The 23,318-nt window shown below is 42.2% G+C and overlaps 1 protein-coding gene across 1 annotated transcript in view; it reads right to left on the bottom strand.

Moving 5' to 3' along the window:
• Nucleotides 1-23,318, bottom strand: part of LOC124607200 (sialin-like) — an 85,694-nt gene that overhangs the window by 56,912 nt on the left and 5,464 nt on the right. Inside the window, exons 2-4 of the mRNA XM_047139425.1 lie at nt 18,077-18,288; nt 10,749-10,982; nt 8,996-9,080 (exon numbers count right to left, since the gene is read on the bottom strand). Of these exons, the coding sequence (XP_046995381.1) occupies nt 8,996-9,080; nt 10,749-10,982; nt 18,077-18,288 (531 nt within the window). The remainder of the gene's footprint in view (nt 1-8,995; nt 9,081-10,748; nt 10,983-18,076; nt 18,289-23,318) is intronic.

The raw sequence follows: 23,318 nt of genomic DNA on the forward strand, positions 1-23,318 counted from the left end.
CTTGCTGGGCAGTTATAGCGAACGAATGAAAGCAAGACGAGACTGCAAGCGTTATTTTCCCCGAGGGCATGCAGCATTGCCGTACAGTTAAATGACGGTGGAATAAGTAAAAAATATTCAGAAGTAAAATAGTCCTGAATTTAGATAGAGTGACAATTGCTGTTGTCTGGTGGAAAGGACAGGCTTTCTAGTTAGCTGGGTACAGAGTTATAAATACAAAATGAGTTGGTTGAGCAATATGGGACGTAACATCTGAGGTCATCAGCCTCCTAGAACTTAGAAATACTTACACCTCACTAACCTAAGGACATCACACATATCCATGCCCGAGGCAGGATTCGAACCTGCGACCTTAGCGGTCGCGTAGTTCCAGACTGTAGCGCCTGGAACCGCTCGGCCACCTAGGCCGGCAAAATGAAATAGGGGTTGGTAATGCAGGAATAGGCCTAATACGGAATAAGAAAATACAAATGCGAATAAAATTTATGAACAGCACGGTGGAGGCATTATCACAACCAAGATAGACAAGATGCCAACACCCACCATAACAGTAAAATTTATGTGATGACTAGCTCAGCAGATGATGAAGAGACTGAATGGATGTGCTGAGCTAAAAGAAATCATTGAGATAGTTAAGGTAAACAACTGAACCGTGATGTGTGACTGAGATTCGATAGCAGGAAAAAGACAACAACAAAAAGTAGTAAGACAAAAAGAACTGGGAGAAGGTAATGTAAGAGGGAGCCGCGAGACAGAATTTTACATGGAGAGTAATTTAATCATCTTTAATGTTCGGTTTAAAAAAATTATGTACGAAGGCTATTTACGTGGAAGAGACCAAGAGGGACGAGAAAGTATGAAACAGATTAGATCGTGCTAAGACAGAGACTACGAAACTAGATGTTTAACTATAAACCTTTTCCGGGGGGTAGATGAGAACTCTGCCACTATTTTTGGTTGTGAACTGCAGATCATAATTGAAAAAACTGCAGGGAGGCAGAAAATTAAGGAGATGGGATCTGAATAAGATAAAAGAACCAGAGATTGAAGAGAGTTTCGAAGGGAACATTAGGCAACTATTGATTGAAATGTGGGTAAGGAACACAACGGAAGACGGATGGGTAAGCTTGAGAGGTGAACTGAAGGCAACAGAGGATCATACAGGTAAAAAGATAAACCGCGGCAGAAATCCTTTGTCAACGCATGAAAATATAGAGTCTAATGGAGGAAAGGAGAAAATATACAAAGGCAGTAGTGAAGCAAACTAAATGAAATGCAGGGCTCTAAAAATGAGAAGACTGCAAAACGGCAAAACAAGAATGGCTAGACGAGAAATGTATGGATGCAGAAGCATGTATATCTAAGGAAGAAATAGGTGCTACCTACAGGAAAATTGAAAGAATAGTTTTGAGAACGAAGTAGCGGCTGAATGCGTATCAAGAGCTCAGATGTCTAGCCAGTGCTAAGCAAAGAAGGGAAAGTTGAAATCTGGAAGAAATATATGGAAGGGCTACACAAGAAAAATTAAAGCAATATTATATAAAAAGGAAGCAAATGTAGATGAGTTTGGAGACATGATACTTTGAAACGAATTGCACCGAGGACTGAAAGACTTCTGTCGAATCAACGCCCTTGTAAGTAGACGACATTTTCTCAAAAATTGTTGAGAACCTTCGTAGAGACAGCCCTCACAAAATTATTCCTCTTGGTGTACGAGATATATGAGACAGACCAAATATCTTTAGACTTCAAGAAGAATGTAATAATTTATGTTCCAAAAAAGGCAGGCTCTGACACTCGTCAATATTATCGAACTTTCAGTTTAAAAGTCATGGCTGAAAAATACTGACACAAACTATTTACTGCGAAATGTATAATGTGTGTGTGTGTGTGTGTGTGTGTGTGTGTGTGTGATGTGTCTGCTTTCGGACATGTCCTAAAAAACAGACACCATTTTGATCCAGCAGCCGCTATCAATTACAACGCAAAGAAATTACAGACACTGGCTGGAACGGGCATTGATTTAAATCAGTTAAGGCGAGATGGCCAATTATATCTTCAGTGCAGATGCACACCAGGCTCGTACGCTTATGAAAATTGGCGAAATGCCTCCAGTGATAAGGATAATGGGCCTGGGGCCCTACATCAGTAGTGTGTGGATAATTTGAGAATTTGGGTCTGACGTGAGGCGTGCTTGGGTATTCTGTGCAGATGCGATCACCGCTATGTCCGAATGGCGCAGTATATATATATGAGACGACACAGTTGTAGCCTATCCCCGATGTTACTGAGTCTGTACATTGAGCAAGTATTAAAGGAAACCAAGGAGAACATTGCAGAGGACTTGGAAGAATAACTCTATGGATAGTGTCTTAAAAAGGGATTATAAGATGAACATGAACAAAAATAAAACAACGGTACTGGAAAGTAGTTAAATAAAATGAGGTTACGGTGAAATTATTGATTAGGAAATGAGACATCGAAATTAGTCGATAAGTTTTACTACTTGAGCAGCAAATTAATTGGCGATGGACGAAGCAGAGAGGATGTAAAATGCAGGTTGTCTATCAGACAAAACAAAAATTCTGAAAAATAGTGATTCATTAACATCTAATGTAAATTTAAGGGATTTGAGGTCTTTCCTGAAGATATTTGTCTTATTGTAGCCTTGTACGGAGGTGAAACGTGGGAACGTGGACGATAAGCAGTTCAGACAAGATGGGAATAGAAGTTTTTGAAATATCTTTTAGAAAATTCTGAACATTACATGGGTGGTTCGAGTAACTTATAAGGAGGTACTAGACTCAACTGGGGAAGAAACAAATTTATTGCACAGCTTAACTCAAGGAAGATATCGGTTGATAGTACATTTACTGGGGCATCAAGGGATAGTCAGTTTGGTAAGGTAAGGCTTGGGAGAAAGGGAAATTGATACGGAAGAGCGAGGCATGATCACTCGTATTGCCTTTCTTTGCACACTTTCAATTTCCCCTGTTAGTGCTATTGGTATGGTTCCACACACTTGAACAATATTCTAAGAGGCGACGGGATATTGTTTCGTAAACAGTCTCTACTGTACGCAGATAGCAACGAACAGATGTCTGCTACCTGCGTTACTTTTGGACAGTAAGCAGCTCCAAAAGGATGTAGGTTGCAGTAGTTATTCGGAGATGAAGAAACTTGCACAGGATAGAATAGTATGGAGAGCTACGTCAAATCAATATTTGGACTGCATTCCACAAATCCAGTAGCGACTAATTGGAATCACACTTGTATTAGAAGTACAGAACATAGTGTATGTAAGAACTTACTGTAAAATTCAATACTGCTGCAATAGCATAATGGAAGATTCACCGCCCATCTCTGACAATAGAATGGATATCTTCCTGTTTGTTTGAACGGTACCGGACAGTGTGATTTTTATCATCTAAACTCAGTTAATCTACGTACATACTTACCACTGTACCAAATGTAAGGGCTTCCTTCCGTTCCCTTGGCGTACAGAGCATCGCGAAAGTGACTGAACTCCTCTGTCCGTGCTGGAATTAATCTGACCTGGTCTTCGTTGTCCCTAACGAGGTGATATACTGGATGTTATTTATATTCCTACAGTTCGCGGAAGTTCGTAATTAGACTGTCGCGGGGTAGTGGCCGAATATTTTTAAGAGTGCGACTGTTCAGGCTTTTCGGCATTTCTGTGAGGCTCTCCCTTCAGTCAAACAAACTTGTGATCACTTGTATTGCCTTTCTTTGTACACTCTCAATTTCCCCTGTTAGTGCTATTGTATGGTTCCATAGACTTGAGCAATATTGTAAGAGGCGACACGATATTGTCTCGTAAGCAGTCTCTTTTGTTCACAGATAGCAATGAACAGATGTATGCCACGTGCATTACATAGTATTGAGTCTATGTGATCGTTCTGTTTCAGTTTCATTAAAAATTGTTTCATGCAGGTGTTGTATGAGTGACTGATTACAACTGTCGATCACTGATAGTGTAGACACAGAAAATACTTTTTTGTGTTCTGTGAAGTGCACAGTATTACATTACACGGCATGTAAACAACATTGTCAATCGTTACACCGCTCAGAAATGATATCAGTATCCGATTGGATATTATTACAGCTTTTTTAAAACAGTTGTTAGTACTAGATAAAAGTATTATCCGCAAAACGCCTAACTTTGGTATTAATATGGACTGCCAGACGATTTACACGCAAAATGAGGAGATGAGCAGCAAGGATCTCCTGAGGTCCCCTAAGCTGTATTTGGCCTTCAGACATACATCAGCCACCCACAGATATACTGCTCTGCCTCTGAGGTGAGTTGGTTTACGTTTACTCAGTAACAGCACACCGAGTATAAACATCCAAATACTGAAAAGGTCTAACAATCCCAAGCAAATGTACCTGGAATTATTGTTACTAAAACAATAGTGTTGTTTCCAGTCTTACTGTTTGTGTGTGGCGTAAAATCTTTGTTCTTTGGTGCAAACACTTCAGGCAAAGTTATAAAGTAACTTTCTAAATAACTGTGATATATCTAGCTACAAGTCTAAATTTGAAAAATAAAAATAATTATGATGTATTTTAATTACGTTGATCCATCTACAACTTTTATGTTTATTTTTATTGACTGCAAATTTAGTATTTCATTACAATGATTAGTCACAAAAACTGTATTTCACATAAGTTAACTTGTAACGCTGGACAGTTTAAGAAATCCATCACCATATAAATAAGCTTCCAAAGGTGGTGTTTTAAGGATGTATCACTATATAAATGCAGTAAAATAGTGTGAGGACAACAAAGCATGACTGTCAACCTGAGCAATAATTTAAGAGGTCCTTCGCAACGCTGCGTCAGAAAGCAGCGTAAAAGTTGCCTATTCAATTGCACTTTCCCTTTGCCCATAATATTTTTGCTTTCTAAGATCGCGAATTTATCCTTGCGATATTTTGAAAGCTCATACCATAATCTGCTTCGATTAGCTGAACCAAGCTCTGTGAGCCATCTCTCTGTGTCTCCACTGAAGCACCTTTGTATCTTTTCAGTGATGCCCAAGCCCTCAGTCATTAGGAAACGTACGCGGGTATCTAGCCACGAGGCCATATAGTTCGAATAAGCACTCGCTATTCTTTATCTGGTTCTGTCGGTTTCTGTCTTTGGTGTGCTGCACTTGGAGTCCTGGAATAATGAAGATTATTGGTCATATTTTTACAGTTCCTAGTCATGGTGTGTGTAGTTGTGTAGGTCATTTCAGCCGTGTGTTATAAATAGTCGCACAGTTCTCTTGCAATAATTCCGCGTACAGAACTTGCAGTGAATTACAACGGGAAACGAAACCCTTGCAAGTGACGGCACAGAGGATCTAAAATGCTCGCTTTTTGTGAAATGGAAGCTGATTTATAGAATCTAGTAACATCTTTTCAGTGCGTTGCATAACAGGTTCAAATTTACTCTCTCCTGCATTATCTCACGAAATAAGCATCAAACGAGAAAACTACAAAGAACGAAACTCGTCTAGCTTGAAGGAGGAAACCAGATGGCGCTATGGTTGGCCCGCTAGATAGCGACGAAGCGTCATTCACCAACAGTGGTAACGTAAACCGGCACAATATGCACTATTGGGCAACGGAGAATCCACGATGGCTGCGACAAGTGGAACATCAACGACCTTGGCGGGTTAATGTATGGTGCGGCATTATGGGAGGAAGGATAAAAAATGGTTCTGAGCACTATAGGACTTAACTTCTGACGTCATCAGTCGCCTAGAACTTAGAACTACCTAAACCTAACTAACCTAAGGACATCACATACATCCATGCCCGAGGCAGGATTCGAACCTGCGACCGTAGCGGTCGCCCGGTTCCAGACTGTAGCGCCTAGAACCGCTCGGCCACTCCGGTCGCTGGAGGAAGGATAATAGGACCCCATTTTATCGATGACAGTCTAAATGGTGCAACGTATGCTGATTTCCTACGTAATGTTCTACCGATGTTACTACAAGATGTTTCACTGCATGACAGAATGGCGATGTACTTCCAACATGATGGATGTCTGGCACATAGCTCGCGTGCGGTTGAAGCGATATTGAATAGCATATTTCATGACAGGTGGATTGGTCGTCGAAGCACCATATCATGGCCCGCACGTTTACAGGATTTGACGTCCCCGGATTTATTTCTGTGGAGAAAGTTGAAGGGTATTTGCTATTGTGATCCACCGACAACGCCTGACAAAATGCGTCAGCGCATTCTCAATACATGTGGGAACATTACGGAAGGCGAACTATTCTCTGTTGAGAGGAATGTCGTTACACGTATTTCCAAATGCATTGAGGTTGACGGACACCATTTTGAGCATTTCTTGCATTAATGTGGTATTTACAGGTAATCACGCTGTAGTAGCATGCGTTCTCAGAAATGTTAAGTTCACAAAGGTACATGTATCACATTGGAACAACCGAAATAAAATGTTCAAATGTACCTACTTTCTGTATTGTAATTTAAGAAACCTACCTGTTACCAACTGTTCGTCTAAAATTGTGAGCCATATGTTTGTGACTATTACAGCGGCATCTAACACAAAGCGAAAAAAGTGGTCCAACTAAAACATTCATATTTCTTTATCTACTACACGAATATGTAATAAAAATGGGGGTTCCTATTAAAAAAAAACGCAGTTGATATCCGTTTGATCTATGGCAGTGCCATCTACCGGGCCAACCATAGCGCCATCTGGTTTCCCCCTCCAAGCTAGACAAGTTTCGTTCTTTGTAGTTTTTTTCGTTTGACGCATATTTCGTGAGATATTTGGCCCGGTCGCGATCAGTTGTCCACCCTGTATATGCTTTATATTCTTAGTGGAAGACGTGTCTTGAAAATATGTAATTCTGTCCTATTAATGCTGCCGTGCCACCATCTAGTAATGACATGTTGTTGCAGTCTTCGTCATATCAGTGAACAGTCACGGCATAATTAGTAAAATTATACGATCCTACGCTTCTTGCTGCCCATTAATAATAAATATTGCTTCGCGCTACAGATTTGAGGAAGGTAGGCCACTGGTTGCTGTATTGGAATGCTGATGAGTTAGGAAAAATACGCATTGTGGTTTTGTAAAACAGTGACGTATTTCGTGGAACGTAAGCTAGTGAGGAACTCTCTATTTTCAGTAGTATCTGGAGGTCTTGCTCTTAAATTACATCATGATCTTATGCGTTTAATGAAGCGATTAAGTAACTATTCTTTCACGCCTGTACTCAGAAATTACAGATGCAAGGAAAAAAGATCTCATTGCACTGCTGTTGGCTGTAAGCTGAAAAACAAAATATGGGCTGAATCATAAACCACAAATATGGGCTGTCATCTTCGACCCAAATTCGCTTAATATGTGGGTGGTGTGTGAGTAGACAGACCTCAGAAGAATTTTAAAAAGTGTTTGGCGCAACCACAGCCTTCTGAGCCTAAACATTCATTTTCACAAAGATGTTATTTTCAAATAGTACTTCTTTAAGCACTAACAGCTAGTTTCGAGCGTTCCTCGTTCTCAAGTGCATAATAAATGCCGATACACCATGCTAGAAAGGAGTAAAAATCAGAAATCACATGCCATGCACAGTCAGGCATAGCATGGTCGTCACTGTATGTGCACTACCTTGGAATATGTGTGCATTAATCGTACTCACAAGCATCTATTTCCAGTACCGGTACAAGTCTACAATACAAGGCTATTACAAATGATTGAAGCGATTTCATAAATTCACTGTAGCTCCATTCATTGACATATGGTCACGACACACTACAGATACGTAGAAAAACTCATAAAGTTTTGTTCGGCTGAATCCGCACTTCAGGTTTCTGCCGGCAGAGCTCTCGAGAGCGCAGTGAGACAAAATGACGACAGGAGCCGAGAAAGCGTATGTCGTGCTTGAAATGCACTCGCATCAGTCAGTCATAACTGTGCAATGACACTTCAGGACGAAGTTCAACAAAGATCCACCAACTGCTAACTCCATTCGGCGATGGTATGCGCAGTTTAAAGCTTCTGGATGCCTCTGTAAGGGGAAATCAACGGGTCGGCCTGCAGTGAGCGAAGAAACGGTTGAACGCGTGCGGGCAAGTTTCACGCATAGTGATGTGAAAGATTCAGTGTTTAAACCTCCTCTACCAAGAAACGTGCCAGAACTGCGAGCTCGCATCAACAATGCTTTCGAACTCATTGACGGGGACATGCTGCGCCGAGTGTGGGAGGAACTTGATTATCGGCTTGATGTCTGCCGAATCACTAAAGGGGCACATATCGAACATTTGTGAATGCCTAAAAAAACTTTTTGAGTTTTTGTATGTGTGTGCAAAGCATTGTGAAAATATCTCAAATAATAAAGTTATTGTAGAGCTGTGAAATCGCTTCCATCATTTGTAATAACCCTGTAGAATACAATTATCGTAATCTATGCCCATGTTTCTCTTATTGCTTAGGAGTTCTTCTTACATTATCTGGACGGCTTTTTAATTAAAATACCAACGACTAAAGACAAAGAAAACTGAAAATTAGATACTGTTTGTCTAACTGCCGTGAGTACGATATACATAAAAGAAATACTAAGCAAATCTCATTTATTAAGTGAAGGTTATTCCCCCACTGAATATCAAAAACACGCTTTTTCAAGATGAAGATCGTAAGTACATAAACATAATTCCGATCCGTATTACTTCAAAGTTCAGTTATAGCTCCGGTATGTGTACATGTTGATTTCACAACTGTAGCTACTGCACACAATGGTTGTTTATAAAATAATGATTGGCAGAAAATCTGAGCAAATTAATAGCGTACTGTTACACTTTTAAGATAATATCGAGAAATGGCAACGGGACAACGAGCTCGGCGTTATCATCGATTGTATCGAGAAGGAGTGTCTTGTACACGGAGCAGAGGAATCTATACCATCTAGGTGACCTACATTACAGTGCCTACAAATCTCGAAACTTACCTAGAAAAATTATAGAGAATTTGCTTCTTTCGTGGTCTGGCGACCACCTGCAGATAAGAGTTTGTATGGTAGGTACTATTCCGCCCTGGAACAAAGAGAAAATTATATCCAAATGCAAGTGGGCTGTATATTGGTGGACGTGAGGTTATTTCTGAAACACCACTCATGAGGTATGTCACTGTGCACACCACAGCGTTGAATTCAAGTTTAGAGAAACAAATTGACGCTTATAGAATTAATTTAAAATATTACTGATAAAAAAAAAAAAAACGGCGCAACCTCCGTCATCAATTTGAGTGCAGCTGTCCTTCTGACACTGCGTCGTGTATTTATTCTTCGTCCTCTTTAACTTTCCTAGAAATATTTATTTCGTTTAGGTACATTATAGGCATTCATATTTAACGATATTTAATCTCTCACTATAGTCTTGCAAATGCCCTTGATGTACATTGATCAGCCGGAACACTATGACCACCTACCTACTACCCTTCCAGGTGATAGCAGCGTCACCTGTCGGGGATTGATTGCAAGTCAGACACATGCACGGTGCATGTGATATCAATGAGCGTATTGCCAAATGTGGAATGGGGAACGCGCGTGTTCTATCTGAGTTTGACGGAGGGCAGATTGTGACATCCCAGAGGCTCGACACGAGCATTTCGGAAACTGCACGACTTGCCGGGTGTTCGAGGAGTGACGTGGTAAATGTCTTCAACAAGAGGCGAAATCAAGGTGAAACCCGGTCCACACGTCGTGGGTTTGGGCTGCCACCCCTCATTACAGATGTCGGACGTTGTAGGTTGGGCAGACTGGAAAACAGGACGGGCTACGAACTGTGGCGGAAATGACAACTGACTTTAATTCTGGGCAGAGAACACGTGTGACTGAACACACAGTGCACCGAACACGCCTAACGATGGACCTCAGAAGCCGACGACCCATGAGTGTGCCGATGTTAGCATCCCGCCATCGGCAACTACTGTACGACTGAAACGGACGCGTGATCATCGGCACTGGACGTTGCCACAGTGGCAGATCGTTGCATGGTCTGATGAACCCCGATACCTTCATCATCATGTCGATCGGAGAGCGCGAATCTATGGTCTTCCAGGGCAACAGCTCTTTACCACCTGTACTACGGTACGACGGCCATGTAGTTTCGTACTTGAATGCAAACCACGTACATCTTTCATGACGACCATGTGTCATTTTTCAACAAGATAATGCTCCATGTCATAGGGCCAGGAGCGTGATGGAATGGTTCGAGGAACACAGTGGCTAGTTCCAATTGACGTGCAGGTCCCCCATCTCGCCAGATCTGCATCCGTTCGAAAGCATCTGGGATGAAATTGAACGTAGCGTCATAGCTCATCGCTCCCCTACCCGGAATTTACGGGAATTAGGTGACTTGTGCGTGCAGATGTGGCGCCAACTCACTCCAGCGACCTACCGAGGCGTCACTGCGTCCATACCGCGATGCCTCGCCGTTGTTATTTGTGCCAAAGGTGGACGTACCAGCTATTAGGTAGCTGGTCATGATGTTCTGGTTGATCAGTGCATATGACTAATTTATGTTGAAGGGCAGTGATTGCAATAAATGCCTTGCCTTTTCTAGAGGAGAGAAGGGGAGGACGTTCTTTAGTGCATGATAATGCCTGTTGCTGCTCGTTTCCAAATCAGTGCCCTAGAGCACTTCCATTGGCATTTCAATTCGTAAATTCGCAGAGAGGAAGAAAAAGAGTAGAAAAAATACCTGCACCGTCCCTTGAATCAGCCTGTTGGCAAACAGGACGTAGTCACCAGCCCACGCTGAAGCTGGAGTTAGAATAGAGAGCACAGACGAAACAAAGATGCCGACTGCGAATACGATCTTCCCTCCGAAGTGATCTGCCAGCATGCCACCAGGAAAGTGTCCGATTACGTAGCCGTAGTAGTAGGCGGCCAGGATCTCACCCTGCTTCTGCTTGTCCCACGCGAAGTCACCATCCTGCAAAAAACGGACGGAGTGAAATAACTAAGTTTGCAGCACCAACCTCTTCTTTCATTTAGCTGTACATGCTGACATGAAAAGCATATGGTGAAGAGGTACATTATGAGAGGGCATCGAACGGGTAACTCCTTGTGTAAAGAGACAGGAAAATACAGTAACTAGGGTGGATGAAGAAATACAAAACAAGTTAGGGGGAAAAAGACTTTGTAGTTGGAGTGAGGGAGCAGAAAGACTCTTCGAGTTCTGCAATAAACTTCAGTTAGTATTTGCGAATACACTGTTCAAGACTCAAAAGAGGAAGAGACGTGCTTGGAAAAGGCCTGTGGTTTTGGGAAAAATCCTCTGGTTTATATCGTGAGGAGACACAGACTCCGAAACGAGGTACGGGATTGTAAGGTGTACCTAAAAGCAGATATACATCTTCAAAAAAGTTCAGAGACCTATTTTAATCCTGCCGTATAAGCGATGTCAGCGCAGTAACTACGATGACATCTTGAACAAACAGCTGTAAACGCCTGATGCGCATTAGACCAGTCACTTGTGAGCAGGCAGTGCAAAAAAGTTTATCGCACCTACCCGTCGATTTCGTTCAGATTTATGGTATATGCTAGGCTTGGCCATAAATGAAAGTGAGAGCTCCACATGGTCATGAGTTTAGAAAAAACTACCATTATAGCGCTGGTCGGGCGTGACATGAACCTTTTATATTAAGGTAGTTTCCAGGCAGCGGAAGGCACCGTGAAAACAATTCAGAATCCGACGGACGTGGCGTCAAGTCCCTACGCGGAAACTCTCTTTTTAATTTCAATTTTTGCGTTACTTACTGTGCATATAAATTTACATAGTAGTCAGTATACTGTATTTCTAAATATTTTCATAAAAGGACGAAAAGGAAATGCAAAATATAATTTCGGATGCAAATACGTTTCCAGGATAGAACTGCAGAACATACACGAGAACTTCGTATATAAATTAAGGTAGTTCTGGTATTTTACAGTTGATGACACGCACATGCTCCGAAGATATTCATCGTAAAAACGGGGAAGCACTAATTTTCTCGGCATCTTGCACACGTTATAAACGCCTAATTTTAACACTTACACTGTTGTTTTAGAATTTCTATAGAAAAACAAGCTCGGTTTATAATGACAAAAAAATGTTCTCTCTAATCTCACAGTTTGGTAGCTAATCACGTGTGATGTACACTCTTCTTGTGATTTGATTTCTTTTACTCTCTCGACGATAAGAGCAGTTTCGTAGATTGTTGATCAAATCCGTTACCTCACATGTCAACAGCCTTGCCGCAGTGGTAGTACCAATTCCCGTCAGATCATCGAAGTTAACTCGCTGTCGGGTTTGGCTAGCACTTGTACGGATGACCGTTCAGGTCTGCCGAGCACTGTTGGCAAGCGCGATGCACTCAGACCTTGTGAGGAGAGCAGAGGAGACGTATCGGCTCCAGTCTCGAAAGCTGAGCCGGCCGCTGTGACCGAGCGGTTGTAGGCGCTTCAGTCCGGAACAGCGCGCCTGTTTCGGTAGCAGGTTCGAATCCTGCCTCGGGCATGGATGTGTGTGATGTCCTTAGTTTAGTTAGCTTTAAGTGGTTGTAAGTGTAGGGGACTGATGACCTCAGATGTTAAGCCCCAAAGTGCTTGGAGCCATTTGAACCATTTAAACGAAAGCTGACAACGACCGGGAGAGTGGTGTGTTGACAACAGGCCCTCCATATCCGCATCTACATCTACATCTACGTCTACATCCATACTCCGCAAGCCACCTGACGGTGTGTGGCGGAGGGTACCTTGAGTACCTCTATCGGTTCTCCCTTCTATTCCAGTCTCGTATTGTTCGTGGAAAGAAGGACTGTCGGTATGCCTCTGTGTGGGCTCTAATCTCTCTGATTTTATCCTCATGGTCTCTTCGCGAGATATACGTAGGAGGGAGCAATATACTGCTTGACTCCTCGGTGAAGGTATGTTCTCGAAACTTCAACAAAAGCCCGTACCGAGCTACTGAGCGTCTCTCCTGCAGAGTCTTCCACTGGAGTTTATCTATCATCTCCGTAACGCTTTCGCGATTACTAAATGATCCTGTAGCGAAGCACGCTGCTCTCTGCTGGATCATTTCTATCTCTTCTATCAACCCTATCTGGTACGGATCCCACACTGCTGAGCAGTATTCAAGCAGTGGGCGAACAAGTGTACTGTAACCTACTTCCTTTCTTTTCGAATTGCATTTCCTTAGGATTCTTCCAATGAATCTCAGTCTGGCATCTGCTTTACCGACGATCAACTTTATATGATCATTCCATTTTAAATCACTCCTAATGCGTACTCCCAGATAATTTATGGATTTAACTGCTTCCAGTTGCTGACCTACTACATTGTAACTAAATGATAAGGGATCTTACTTTTTATGTATTCGCAGCACATTACACTTCTCTACATTGAGATTGTGACACTATCGGATGAGGATGATACTGCGGTCGGTCGGCACCGTTGGACCTTCATAGAGGTCTGTTCGGACGGAGTCCTTACCTCACGATAAAAATAGACGTCACAGCGTTGCACTAGCGGAATACACTTCGGTGGAATCACTCTAAAACTGCACGGTGGCAGTCCTTCGACATCTCGAGAAATCTCGTAGTATAATCGTGGATCTGTTTGTCCTCCCCACGCGTCAAATGATAGAAGAAATTTGTTCTCTTGCTCTTAGGGCTTCATCATATCAGCCAAAAAGGTTTTGTGTAAAACTTTCCAAGATTTTGATGAAATAACGACGAGATTCCTAAATTTTCCTGCAAACTCATCCACTCTTTTCCGTATTCTCAGTCCAAATGAGCCACTACTCTCTTGCAGCCATATATAGACTGTTGACAATAATTTTCCAGAAAGAGTTATAGGATACTGCATTGTATACGAGTGGGTTATTTTGTTCGTATCCCAACGTTTCACAAGAACTACTTTCGCCCCTCGGTGGTCCAGGTTCGAGTTATGACGATTGATACTGGCAATCTGGAAAGAGAACATACAATAGTAAATGATGAATTTTGCGTGGCGTTGAAAGAAGTATTTTAGTCGAAGGTCGACGAATGAGAATTCTCGACTAACCTATTTGATCTGACACTTTAATTGCAATCCCTTCGTGGAAAGTTTTTTGTAGTGTCCTTGTTGCCGCTGTAAGTACATTCCTGCCATGGAAATTTATTTTATAAATCTTTCTTTGCCTTTCCTTTCCAATTCCTTTATGAAATTATTAATAAATTCAATACACTGAGCGTTATTTAGGTTCATTTACAGTTTAAGTAACGTCAAAATTGAAAATAAAAGAAATAAAAACGTTTTCGAATAGAGACGCGATACCACGCCCCTCGGGTTGCCTATCTGTTCACTTGCCGCTGGGTTAACCCCTGACTGACAACCGCTCTAACGTAAATGGTTGACGCCTCGCCCGACCAGCGCTAAAATACTATTTTTTTTTCCAAAGTATTGGCTGTCTGGAGCTCCATGTACATGTTCAGAGGCATCACAGGCAGCACAGATCATCGCCGTCGTCCCCCACCCCCACCCTACAGCACACTAGGGATGGCGGTTACCACTGCAATAGCAACCCATTTTCCCCGTTTATTAGTCTTTTTATTTTCTTGTCGTAAACGAAGCCATCCAACAAAGGTTGAAAAGAATACCATAAATTTGGTCGAAATCGATGATAACGAATAGGAGCGGTCTCCTTGTAAGTAGTGGCCGTCCGGCTGTAGTGTTTCACGTTTGCTGTGTTAGAAATCGCAGCGGAAACATATATTTAAGTCAAGGGTTCAAGATATTCTCTATGACGTTTTGAAAAAGAAAAACGTGTGTGCAAACAAAGCCAAGGCGCTGCAGTCATGGACTGTGCGGCTGGTCCCGGCGGAGGTTCGAGACCTCCCTGGGGCATGGGTGTGTGTGTTTGTCCTTAGGATAATTTAGATTAAGTAGTGTGTAAGCTTAGGGACTGATGACCTTAGCAGTTAAGTCCCATAAGATTTCACACACATTTTTTGAACAAACAAAGCCCTCCGGCGACTTGATTGAAATGCAGAATGTGGACTTTTTTTCTGAAAAGATCATCACTGGTGACGATACTTCGTGCTGTCAGTATGAATCCTTCACAAAATGACAAAGCGCAGATCTGACATGAAAGACCAACGCTTTTAATACATAACTGACATTCAAGCTATTGGAACGTGCTAGTTGAATAGCGTCCCAAAGAAGGGGAGGGGAGAGAGAGAGAGAGAGAGAGAGAGAGAGAGAGAGAGAGTGTGTAGAACAGATGTGTTAAAACTACCATCTTAAATTTTCTATATTTTTTGTCTAGTCTCAAACGTTTACGACTGACGGGATAAACTGACATTACAATAGATATGGTAGACACCGGACTGAAGTTTAAGGGTCTCATCAAGTTTATTTATTTATTTAATCATATGGCTAGGGCCCCCGTCGGGCTCACCGTTCGCAGGGTGCTCGTCTTTCAATTTGACGCCACTTCGGCGACCTGCAGTCGATGAGAATGATAGCATGAGGATGAGAACAGCACAACACCCAGTCCTTGGGCGGAGAAAATTCCCCGACCCAGACGGGAATCGAACCCGGGCGCAGAGGATTGACAATCCGTCACGCTGACCATTCAGCTACAGGGGGCGGACGTCTCATCAATGACCAACGAAGCTGTATTCTCTGCTGAGGAAAGATCATCCACAGTTGTTGTAACTGGCCCTTGATAACCTGAATACTGACACTGGGACTGAGTTGACTTCCGAGATACTCTCACACTCGTACTATTGGGGAGAGATCTGAGTATCTCACTGCCCAAGGAGTACTTCAACACCAAGCAAACAGTTCAGAGAGACATGTGCGACGTGTAGACGAGCATTGTCCTGTTGAAATAGGGACCGCAATACTGTCGCATGTGAAGCAACACATAAGGACGCAGCATGCCAGTCATGTATTATTGTGCCATCAGAATTCACTAATCACTACTAGCCGTGACCTGAAGTCATACCCTATCGCTCCTCATACCATGACACCAACAGTAACACCGCTGTGCCTCTCCAAACCATTGGAAGAATGGGACCTCTCCCTATGTCGCTACCGTACTAGCTGACGATGGTCATCCAGGGTATGTTCAAAACTGTTGCTGAGCACAATGCGAAGGCGTTCATCAGCAGTACTTTCTTCCCAGGTATAGCACCACTCCAAACAGAGCGACTGTGTTGTGTTAACGACAGCTTACATGTGCCACTTTTATTCCTTCTTCTCGCGGCTGATACTCTCTGACCAATGGAGCGGGATGACACAGGGTATTGCAGGTATTCCTTTACATATTCTCGTATGGCAGACGCAGATGTAAATGAGTTATGACTTTCTCGGAGCACAATGAAGTGGTCCTCCCTTGTGATGGTCAGCCATGATCGACAAAAGCCTTGACAACGACTTGCCTGTCGTGAAGTTCCCTTGCAGCCCAACATTGAGCCTTTGTCATACACAAATGCCGTAGAAATCTGGAAATTCCATGATACACCAACAAGCGAAATGGTTTCCACCATTAGATCCTTTTCATACTCTTCCATATACTGATAATTTTCTCTTACATCAGTACGTGGCATCTCCGTGTCCTTAACAATGTTCATGTAACATTTGATGCTGTTCAAACCCCCTATATACACTGCCAGGTCTGATAACAACACTAAGCACCAGCAACATTAATGCACTCTGACGACCATCCTACCTCTTACAGAACATATTACAACCCTAGTAATTTACATACGCACCAAAGATGTGTACGTGCGCGAAATTACATTGATATCAAACCGTGTATTCTTGCTGCTTTACATTTTTAACCATGTAGTGTGACCAATTAAGAGTTGTTGTTGTTGTGGTCTTCAGCAGCTCTCCATGGTACTCTATCTTGTGCAAGCTTCTTCATCTCCCAGCACTTACTGCAACCTATATCCTTCTTAATCTGCTTTGTGTTTTCATCTCTTGGTCTCCCTCTACGATTTTTACCCTCCACGCTGCCCTCCAATGCAAAATTTGTGATCTCTTGATGCCTCAGAACATGTCCTAACAACCGGTCCCTTCTTCTTGTCAAGTTGTGCCACAAACTCCTCCCCAATTCTATTCAATACCCCCTCATTAGTTATGTGATCTACCCATCTAATCTTCAGCATTCTTCTTTAGCACCACATTTCGAAAGCTTCTATTCTCTTCTTGTCCAAACTATTTATCGTCCATGTTTCACTTCCATACATGGCTACACTCCACACAAATACTTTCAGAAACTACTTCCTGACACTTAGATCCATACTCGATGTTAACAAATTTCTCTTCTTCAGAAACTCTTTCCATGCCATTGCCAGTCTACATTTTATATCCTCTCTACTTCGACCGTCATCAGTTATTTTGCTCCCCAAATATTAAAACCCTTTTACTACTTTAAGTGTCTCATTACCTAATCTAATTCCCTTAGCATCGCCCGACTTAATTCGACTACATTCCATTATCCTCGTTTTGCTTTTGTTGATGTTCATCTTATATCCTCCCTTCAAGAGACAGTCCATTCCGTTCAACTGCTCTTCCAAGTCCTTTGCTGTCTCTGACAGAATTACAATGTCATCGGCGAACCTCAAAGTTTTTATTTCTTCTCCATGGATTTTAATACCTACTCCGAACTTTTCTTTTGTTTCCTTTACTGCTTGCTCAATATACAGATTGAATAACATCGGGGACAGGCTACAACCCTGTCTCACTCCCTTCCCAACCGCTGCTTCCCTTTCATGCCCCTCGACTCTTATAACTGCCATCTGGTTTCTGTACAAATTGTAAATAGCCTGTCGCTCCCTGTATATTACCCCTGCAACTGTATAAAATTATCGTGTACTCGTAAAATAAAGCAAATGAATTAACGGAAGATTGTCACTCGTTAAAAAAACAGGCGCCAGTTCTATGGTCTTCTGGAAACAATATTAGAAAAATTTCGAAAGTCATTTCACTATATTCTCAGTGGCTGAGAGCAGAAAGCAGACCCAGTTTTCGCTATAGGAGGGACTCACTCACTTTGCGGCCACCTGGACCCCTGACCGCCAGCTCCCCCGGACAGGCGTCAGGGTCGAAGAAGAGGAGGGCGCTGCCGTTGGAGTCCCGCTCCAGCACTGCCGTCTCGTTGACCATGTCCACGATGGCCACCGACAGGTTGACACGCATCGCCAGGCTGATGCCCAGACCCAGCAGGCACAGCAGCGCCATCGTGTAGCGCGTCTTCCACAGACCTGGGCACACAGGCACATCGTCGTCGTGAAAATCAGCTCTCTGAACTTTCAGGTGTCAGATGACAAAAGTGAATGAATTTAACAACTGTGCAATAGAGGTTTGTGGAATTCAAAGTCATACATCATTATGTGAAAACAATATAATTTTTTTTAATTCATAGCCCTGTGACACTATTCGTGTTACATGACCCCATTCAATGCTACACCTCGTCCATATTTCTTGGCCTTGGTGGACACCAATCAACTTCCTACTTTCCAGATGTGAAATGTACCATTGCTGAATTTTTCCCTACTCTCTCAACCTTTCATTGCTCGTGCGGGGATGACACTTGTGATTCACAAAATTGTCACACTGTGTTTCATCCAATTGGACTGGAGTTTACGCCATTTTCTGTATCTTTCCGTTAACTCTCCATCCGTTAATATCATCCATTACTGGCTTTAGGTTACGAAAGTTACATTGTTTATGAAACGTTATTATAGCTTGGAGGACACTGGTCATCCACGCGAGCTCCGTTGTTACCATCCGAAAAAAATTAGTGTATTGCAATCCTAGATTCAATTCAGCTTTTATTTGCGTAATTTTAGGTGTATCGAAACTAATTAAGTTAATTTGGATGTTATCTAGAATACTTACCGAAGGGAAGTAAATATTCCCTTTACTTTTATCTTGTGGAAAAAATGCCATAAGTAAAGTGTTTGGACTACTAGAGGTTTATGTGAGATTAGCTATCCAGTCTGTTCGTACTTTCTGCCAGAAATCCTAAGTGTGTCGTTTCTTTAGTAATTTATGATCAAACATCCCAGAAAGCGCTTTTATACTGACAGACTATTAAGAGAGTTTTCCTGATCTAAGAGATGTTAACATGTGTGTAAAAGTGGAAAAGTAGGTAAGCTACAGCTATTGCCAAAAGTGAGACTCATTTCTTTTCTCATAAAACGAAACATTATTCCAGAGCACTGGCAAAATAGCCAGTGCAGAGGTCATTTAATTTCTTTTTTAACATATTCTGGTCTAGACCTAGAGCGCATGCACATAGCCATTTTCAGGAGATAAATCACAGCGCCTACTGTAACTGAACCTGATAACGTAAATATTTATCTGATTTTTTCAAAGAGAAATAAATGTATTATGTAGAACATAGGTGTAATAAATACAATGAGCCTGAATACTTAAAATACGTCTTGCTTAAATTGTGTAAAGATTTTGATAATAAGTGTGGAGATTGATTGTGTAGTCTGTGCAATGGCCTAGAGTAAAACAAATCAGCAGAAACCCGTTACTACCTTTGAACAGTTCATAACCTGGAGCTGCGATGGTACTAGCGAGGTGGCCGGGACCCGCCCAGCCGTGGCAAATGACACAGGTGTAGGCATCTGGAGCCCAAACCTCAGCTCGTTGTCTGTCTGTCTAGCAGGCACCTGTGGCTCGGTAGCTGGAAGGGCCTTAGACACAGCCAACCGATTCGGCTCATATTTGGCAGGACGCTTGTGTACCCCACCTGCATTGAAAGACTGTAAGATATTTGGTTCAATAACCGCCCCCCCCCCCCCACACCAGCACTCTCTCTCTCTCTCTCTCTCTCTCTCTCTCTCTCTCTCTCTCTCTCTCTCTCTCTCACACACACACACACACACACACACACACACACACACACACACATACGCACACACACACACACACATACATACACACACACACCACGCACTGTTTTTGAGAAGCCATCCCTAAAACATATGGCACGCATTCGACTCCAAATGGATGGTATCGATACATAGTCGAAAACTGAACGTGTTTCATCATTTATGGGGGTCTCCAAACATATTTTCCTAGATATCGAGGAAACAAATTTTTGCAATTGCCAGTAATGCTTCCCTGAGGTAAATGCTGTTCAACGAAATCGCCGCTGGTATAGCGACCAAGGCATCTGGCTGGGGAGCAAACACCCTCTGTTAAGTTTACTAAATGCACTCTGCAGTTCTTTCCCATTTGCATTTTTTCGTATTGAAACTGGTACAAATAGGTCGATTTAAGGTCACAACCACATGGATACAATAACGATTCATAGCACAGTTTATAATTAACTTTCAGGCGATGTGATTGGTGGTAAAACAGATCTATTTGGAGTTTGTTATTTGTTTTTCTGGAATTTATACATACTTTGGATGTCCCACACGCAAAGCTACAATTTTGAATAGCTTATTATTCGCACGCAGTCTTTGGCCAGAGTATCTGCGGCCCTGGAAGATGGGCCTGTCCGGTCGGCGCTGCTTGGCAGCGAGGAGAGCGGGAGTTGCATCGTTAGAGCAGTTGCGAGACAGACGCCGAGCAGAGGACTCGTGGCAGTCTGGACGTGAGGTTAAGTGCATCTGTGTTTAAGTAAACTGATTTGTGTTTGAATGTTGCGAAACAGAGAAGAAAGATTCGATTAGTGATTAGACTGAAATGAAATGTTATGAGATTAGAAAAGTATATGAACTAGGAATGAAGGTACTATTTTTTATTTAGTTGCGCTTCAATCGCGCGTAGTTTGGAGCCATTTTTGAATGAGACATCCATATCAGGGAACTTTAGATATTTCATTAAAAATTCAGTAGTGTTCACTGTAAAGTATTTTTTATGTTTAGCAATTATTTGTCTCACATTTTTGAGAGTAAGAGTTTGATATCAGTGATGCCCTTTGCCATTGTTAATGACTGTTGTAACACGAATTTCACACAATTAATAATATATCAGATAATTTAAAATCAGTTTATTATGGAAATATTTCACCTAAGAGCATTGTCCACATCTTCGATACAAGTCATTTTTATTTAAAGAGTTTCTCACTCAATGATGTGTATATTATAGTTTACTTGTTGTCCAGAGCATTGCTCTAAGCTGTCAGCAACTGTAGTTCGAAATTTGCAGCTGGCGAGCTGCAAGCAGGAAGCACAGTTTTTCCAAGCAATTACATTGCGAGGTAACATATTTTCGTTTCAGGATCAGTTGGCTACTAAAATTATAAAAGCACAGGCACCATTTCGTGAACAGCATTATAAGGCAGATCATTAACGCACATGGACCACTTTGTTTAATTGTTGTTGTTGTTGTTGTGGTCTTCAGTCCTGAGACTGGTTTGATACAGCTCTTCATGCTACTCTGTCCTGTGTAAGCTTCTTCATCTCCCAGTACCTAGTGCAGCCTATATCCTTTTGAATCTGCTTAGTGTATTCATCTCTTGGTCTCCCTCTACGATTTTTACCCTCCACGCTGACCTCCAGTACTAAATTGGTGATCCCTTGATGCCTCAGAACATGTCCTACCAACACATCCCTTCTTCTAGTCAAGTTGTGCCACAAACTCCTCTTCTCCCCAATTCTATTCAATACCTCCTCATTAGTTATGTGATCTACCCATCTAATCTTCAGCATTCTTCTGTAGCACCACATTTCGAAGACTTCTATTTTCTCCTTGTCCAAACTATTTATCGTCCACGTTTCACTTCCATACATGGCTACACTCCATACAAATATTTTCAGAAACGACTTCCTGCCACTTAAATCTATACTCGATGTTAACAAATTTCTCTTCGTCAGAAATGCTTTCCTTGCCATTGCCAGTATACATTTTATATCCTCTCTACTTCGACCGCCGGCCAGTGCGGCCGAGCGGTTCTAGGCGCCTCAGTCTGGAACCACGCGACCGCTACGGTCGCAGGTTCGAATCCTGCCTCGGGCATGGATGTGTGTGATGTCCTTAGGTTAGTTAGGTTTAAGTAGTTCTAAGTTCTAGGGGACTGATGACCTTAGATGTTAAGTCCCATAGTGCTCAGAGCCATTTGAACCAACCATCTACTTCGACCATCATCAGTTGTTTTGCTCACCAAACAGCAAAACTCCTTCACTACTTTCAGTGTCTCATTTCCTAATCTAATTCCCTCAGCATCACCCGACTTAATTCGATTACATTCCATTATCCTCGTTTTGCTTTTGTTGATGTTCATCTTATATCCTCCTTTCAAGACACTGTCCATTCCGTTCAGCTGCTCCTCCAGGTCCTTTGCTGTCTCTGACAGAATTACAATGTCATCGGCGAACCTCAACGTTTTTATTTCTTCTCCATGGATTTTAATACCTACTCCGAATTTTTCTTATGTTTCCTGCACTGCTTGCTCAATATACAGATTCAATAACATCGGAGCAGAACAAGTTGCAGGTTGAATTCGTTGGCCAATGGAGGACAGCAATGGCACTGATTCAGGAACAGTGATGTTCAGCAATGAAATATAAGTGCTGACTTTAAGTTTATGGTCCTATTTGGTTGGTTCTTGACTTTCCCTTTCTTTTTGTTTTTTGTTTTGCTTCTCTGTTATGCTGAATGCTTACAGTGGTAACATCACAAGGGCTTCAAGTACTGAGGGTAAAGGTGCATCACCTTGGGAGGCAATTCACAACATGAGAAAGCTGGGAAATACGTCAGAGTAACGTACAATTAGGTCAAAAGCTTAATAATGTAGTGGAGGAGAGACGGGAATGCTAAAATCCTAGCATACCCTTACCTGTCCTTAATGCTAGCGCTGCCTCGTTGGTAGCCCAATTTTCTGGTAGAACTGGCAAAGATATTTTTGTTTTCTTTGATAATTTGTATACAGCCACAAAGTTAGCGAACTCGTATGACAAGTAGTTGCTAAGTATGGGTTCGTTGAAAGCTAGCAGAGATGTTAGGGCTTAAGTGATATGCGACAAGATCTTACCAGATGCTCAGTCCTTCATGAACTTACAGAAAGCGTTAGTAGAAGATTACAGAAGGAAAAATACATCTAGATATTATCGAGAATAGTTTCATGGTGTAGTTCGAAAACAAGGGGAATCAGAAGAAAGCTTTTTAGATCGTAACAGGAGAATCAATGTTAGTAAATATGAGGTGACTGATAACGAGAGCTCCAATAGCGCCATTTTGCAAGAAGTGGAGCAAAGGGCGCTTGATGCATTTTTGTGAGGTCTGCCAGACGGAATGTCACGTAAAGTACGGATGGGATTCCCATAAA

Source organism: Schistocerca americana, chromosome 3 (assembly GCF_021461395.2).
Source record: "Schistocerca americana isolate TAMUIC-IGC-003095 chromosome 3, iqSchAmer2.1, whole genome shotgun sequence".
In the NCBI taxonomy this organism is placed as follows: Eukaryota; Metazoa; Arthropoda; class Insecta; order Orthoptera; family Acrididae; genus Schistocerca; species Schistocerca americana.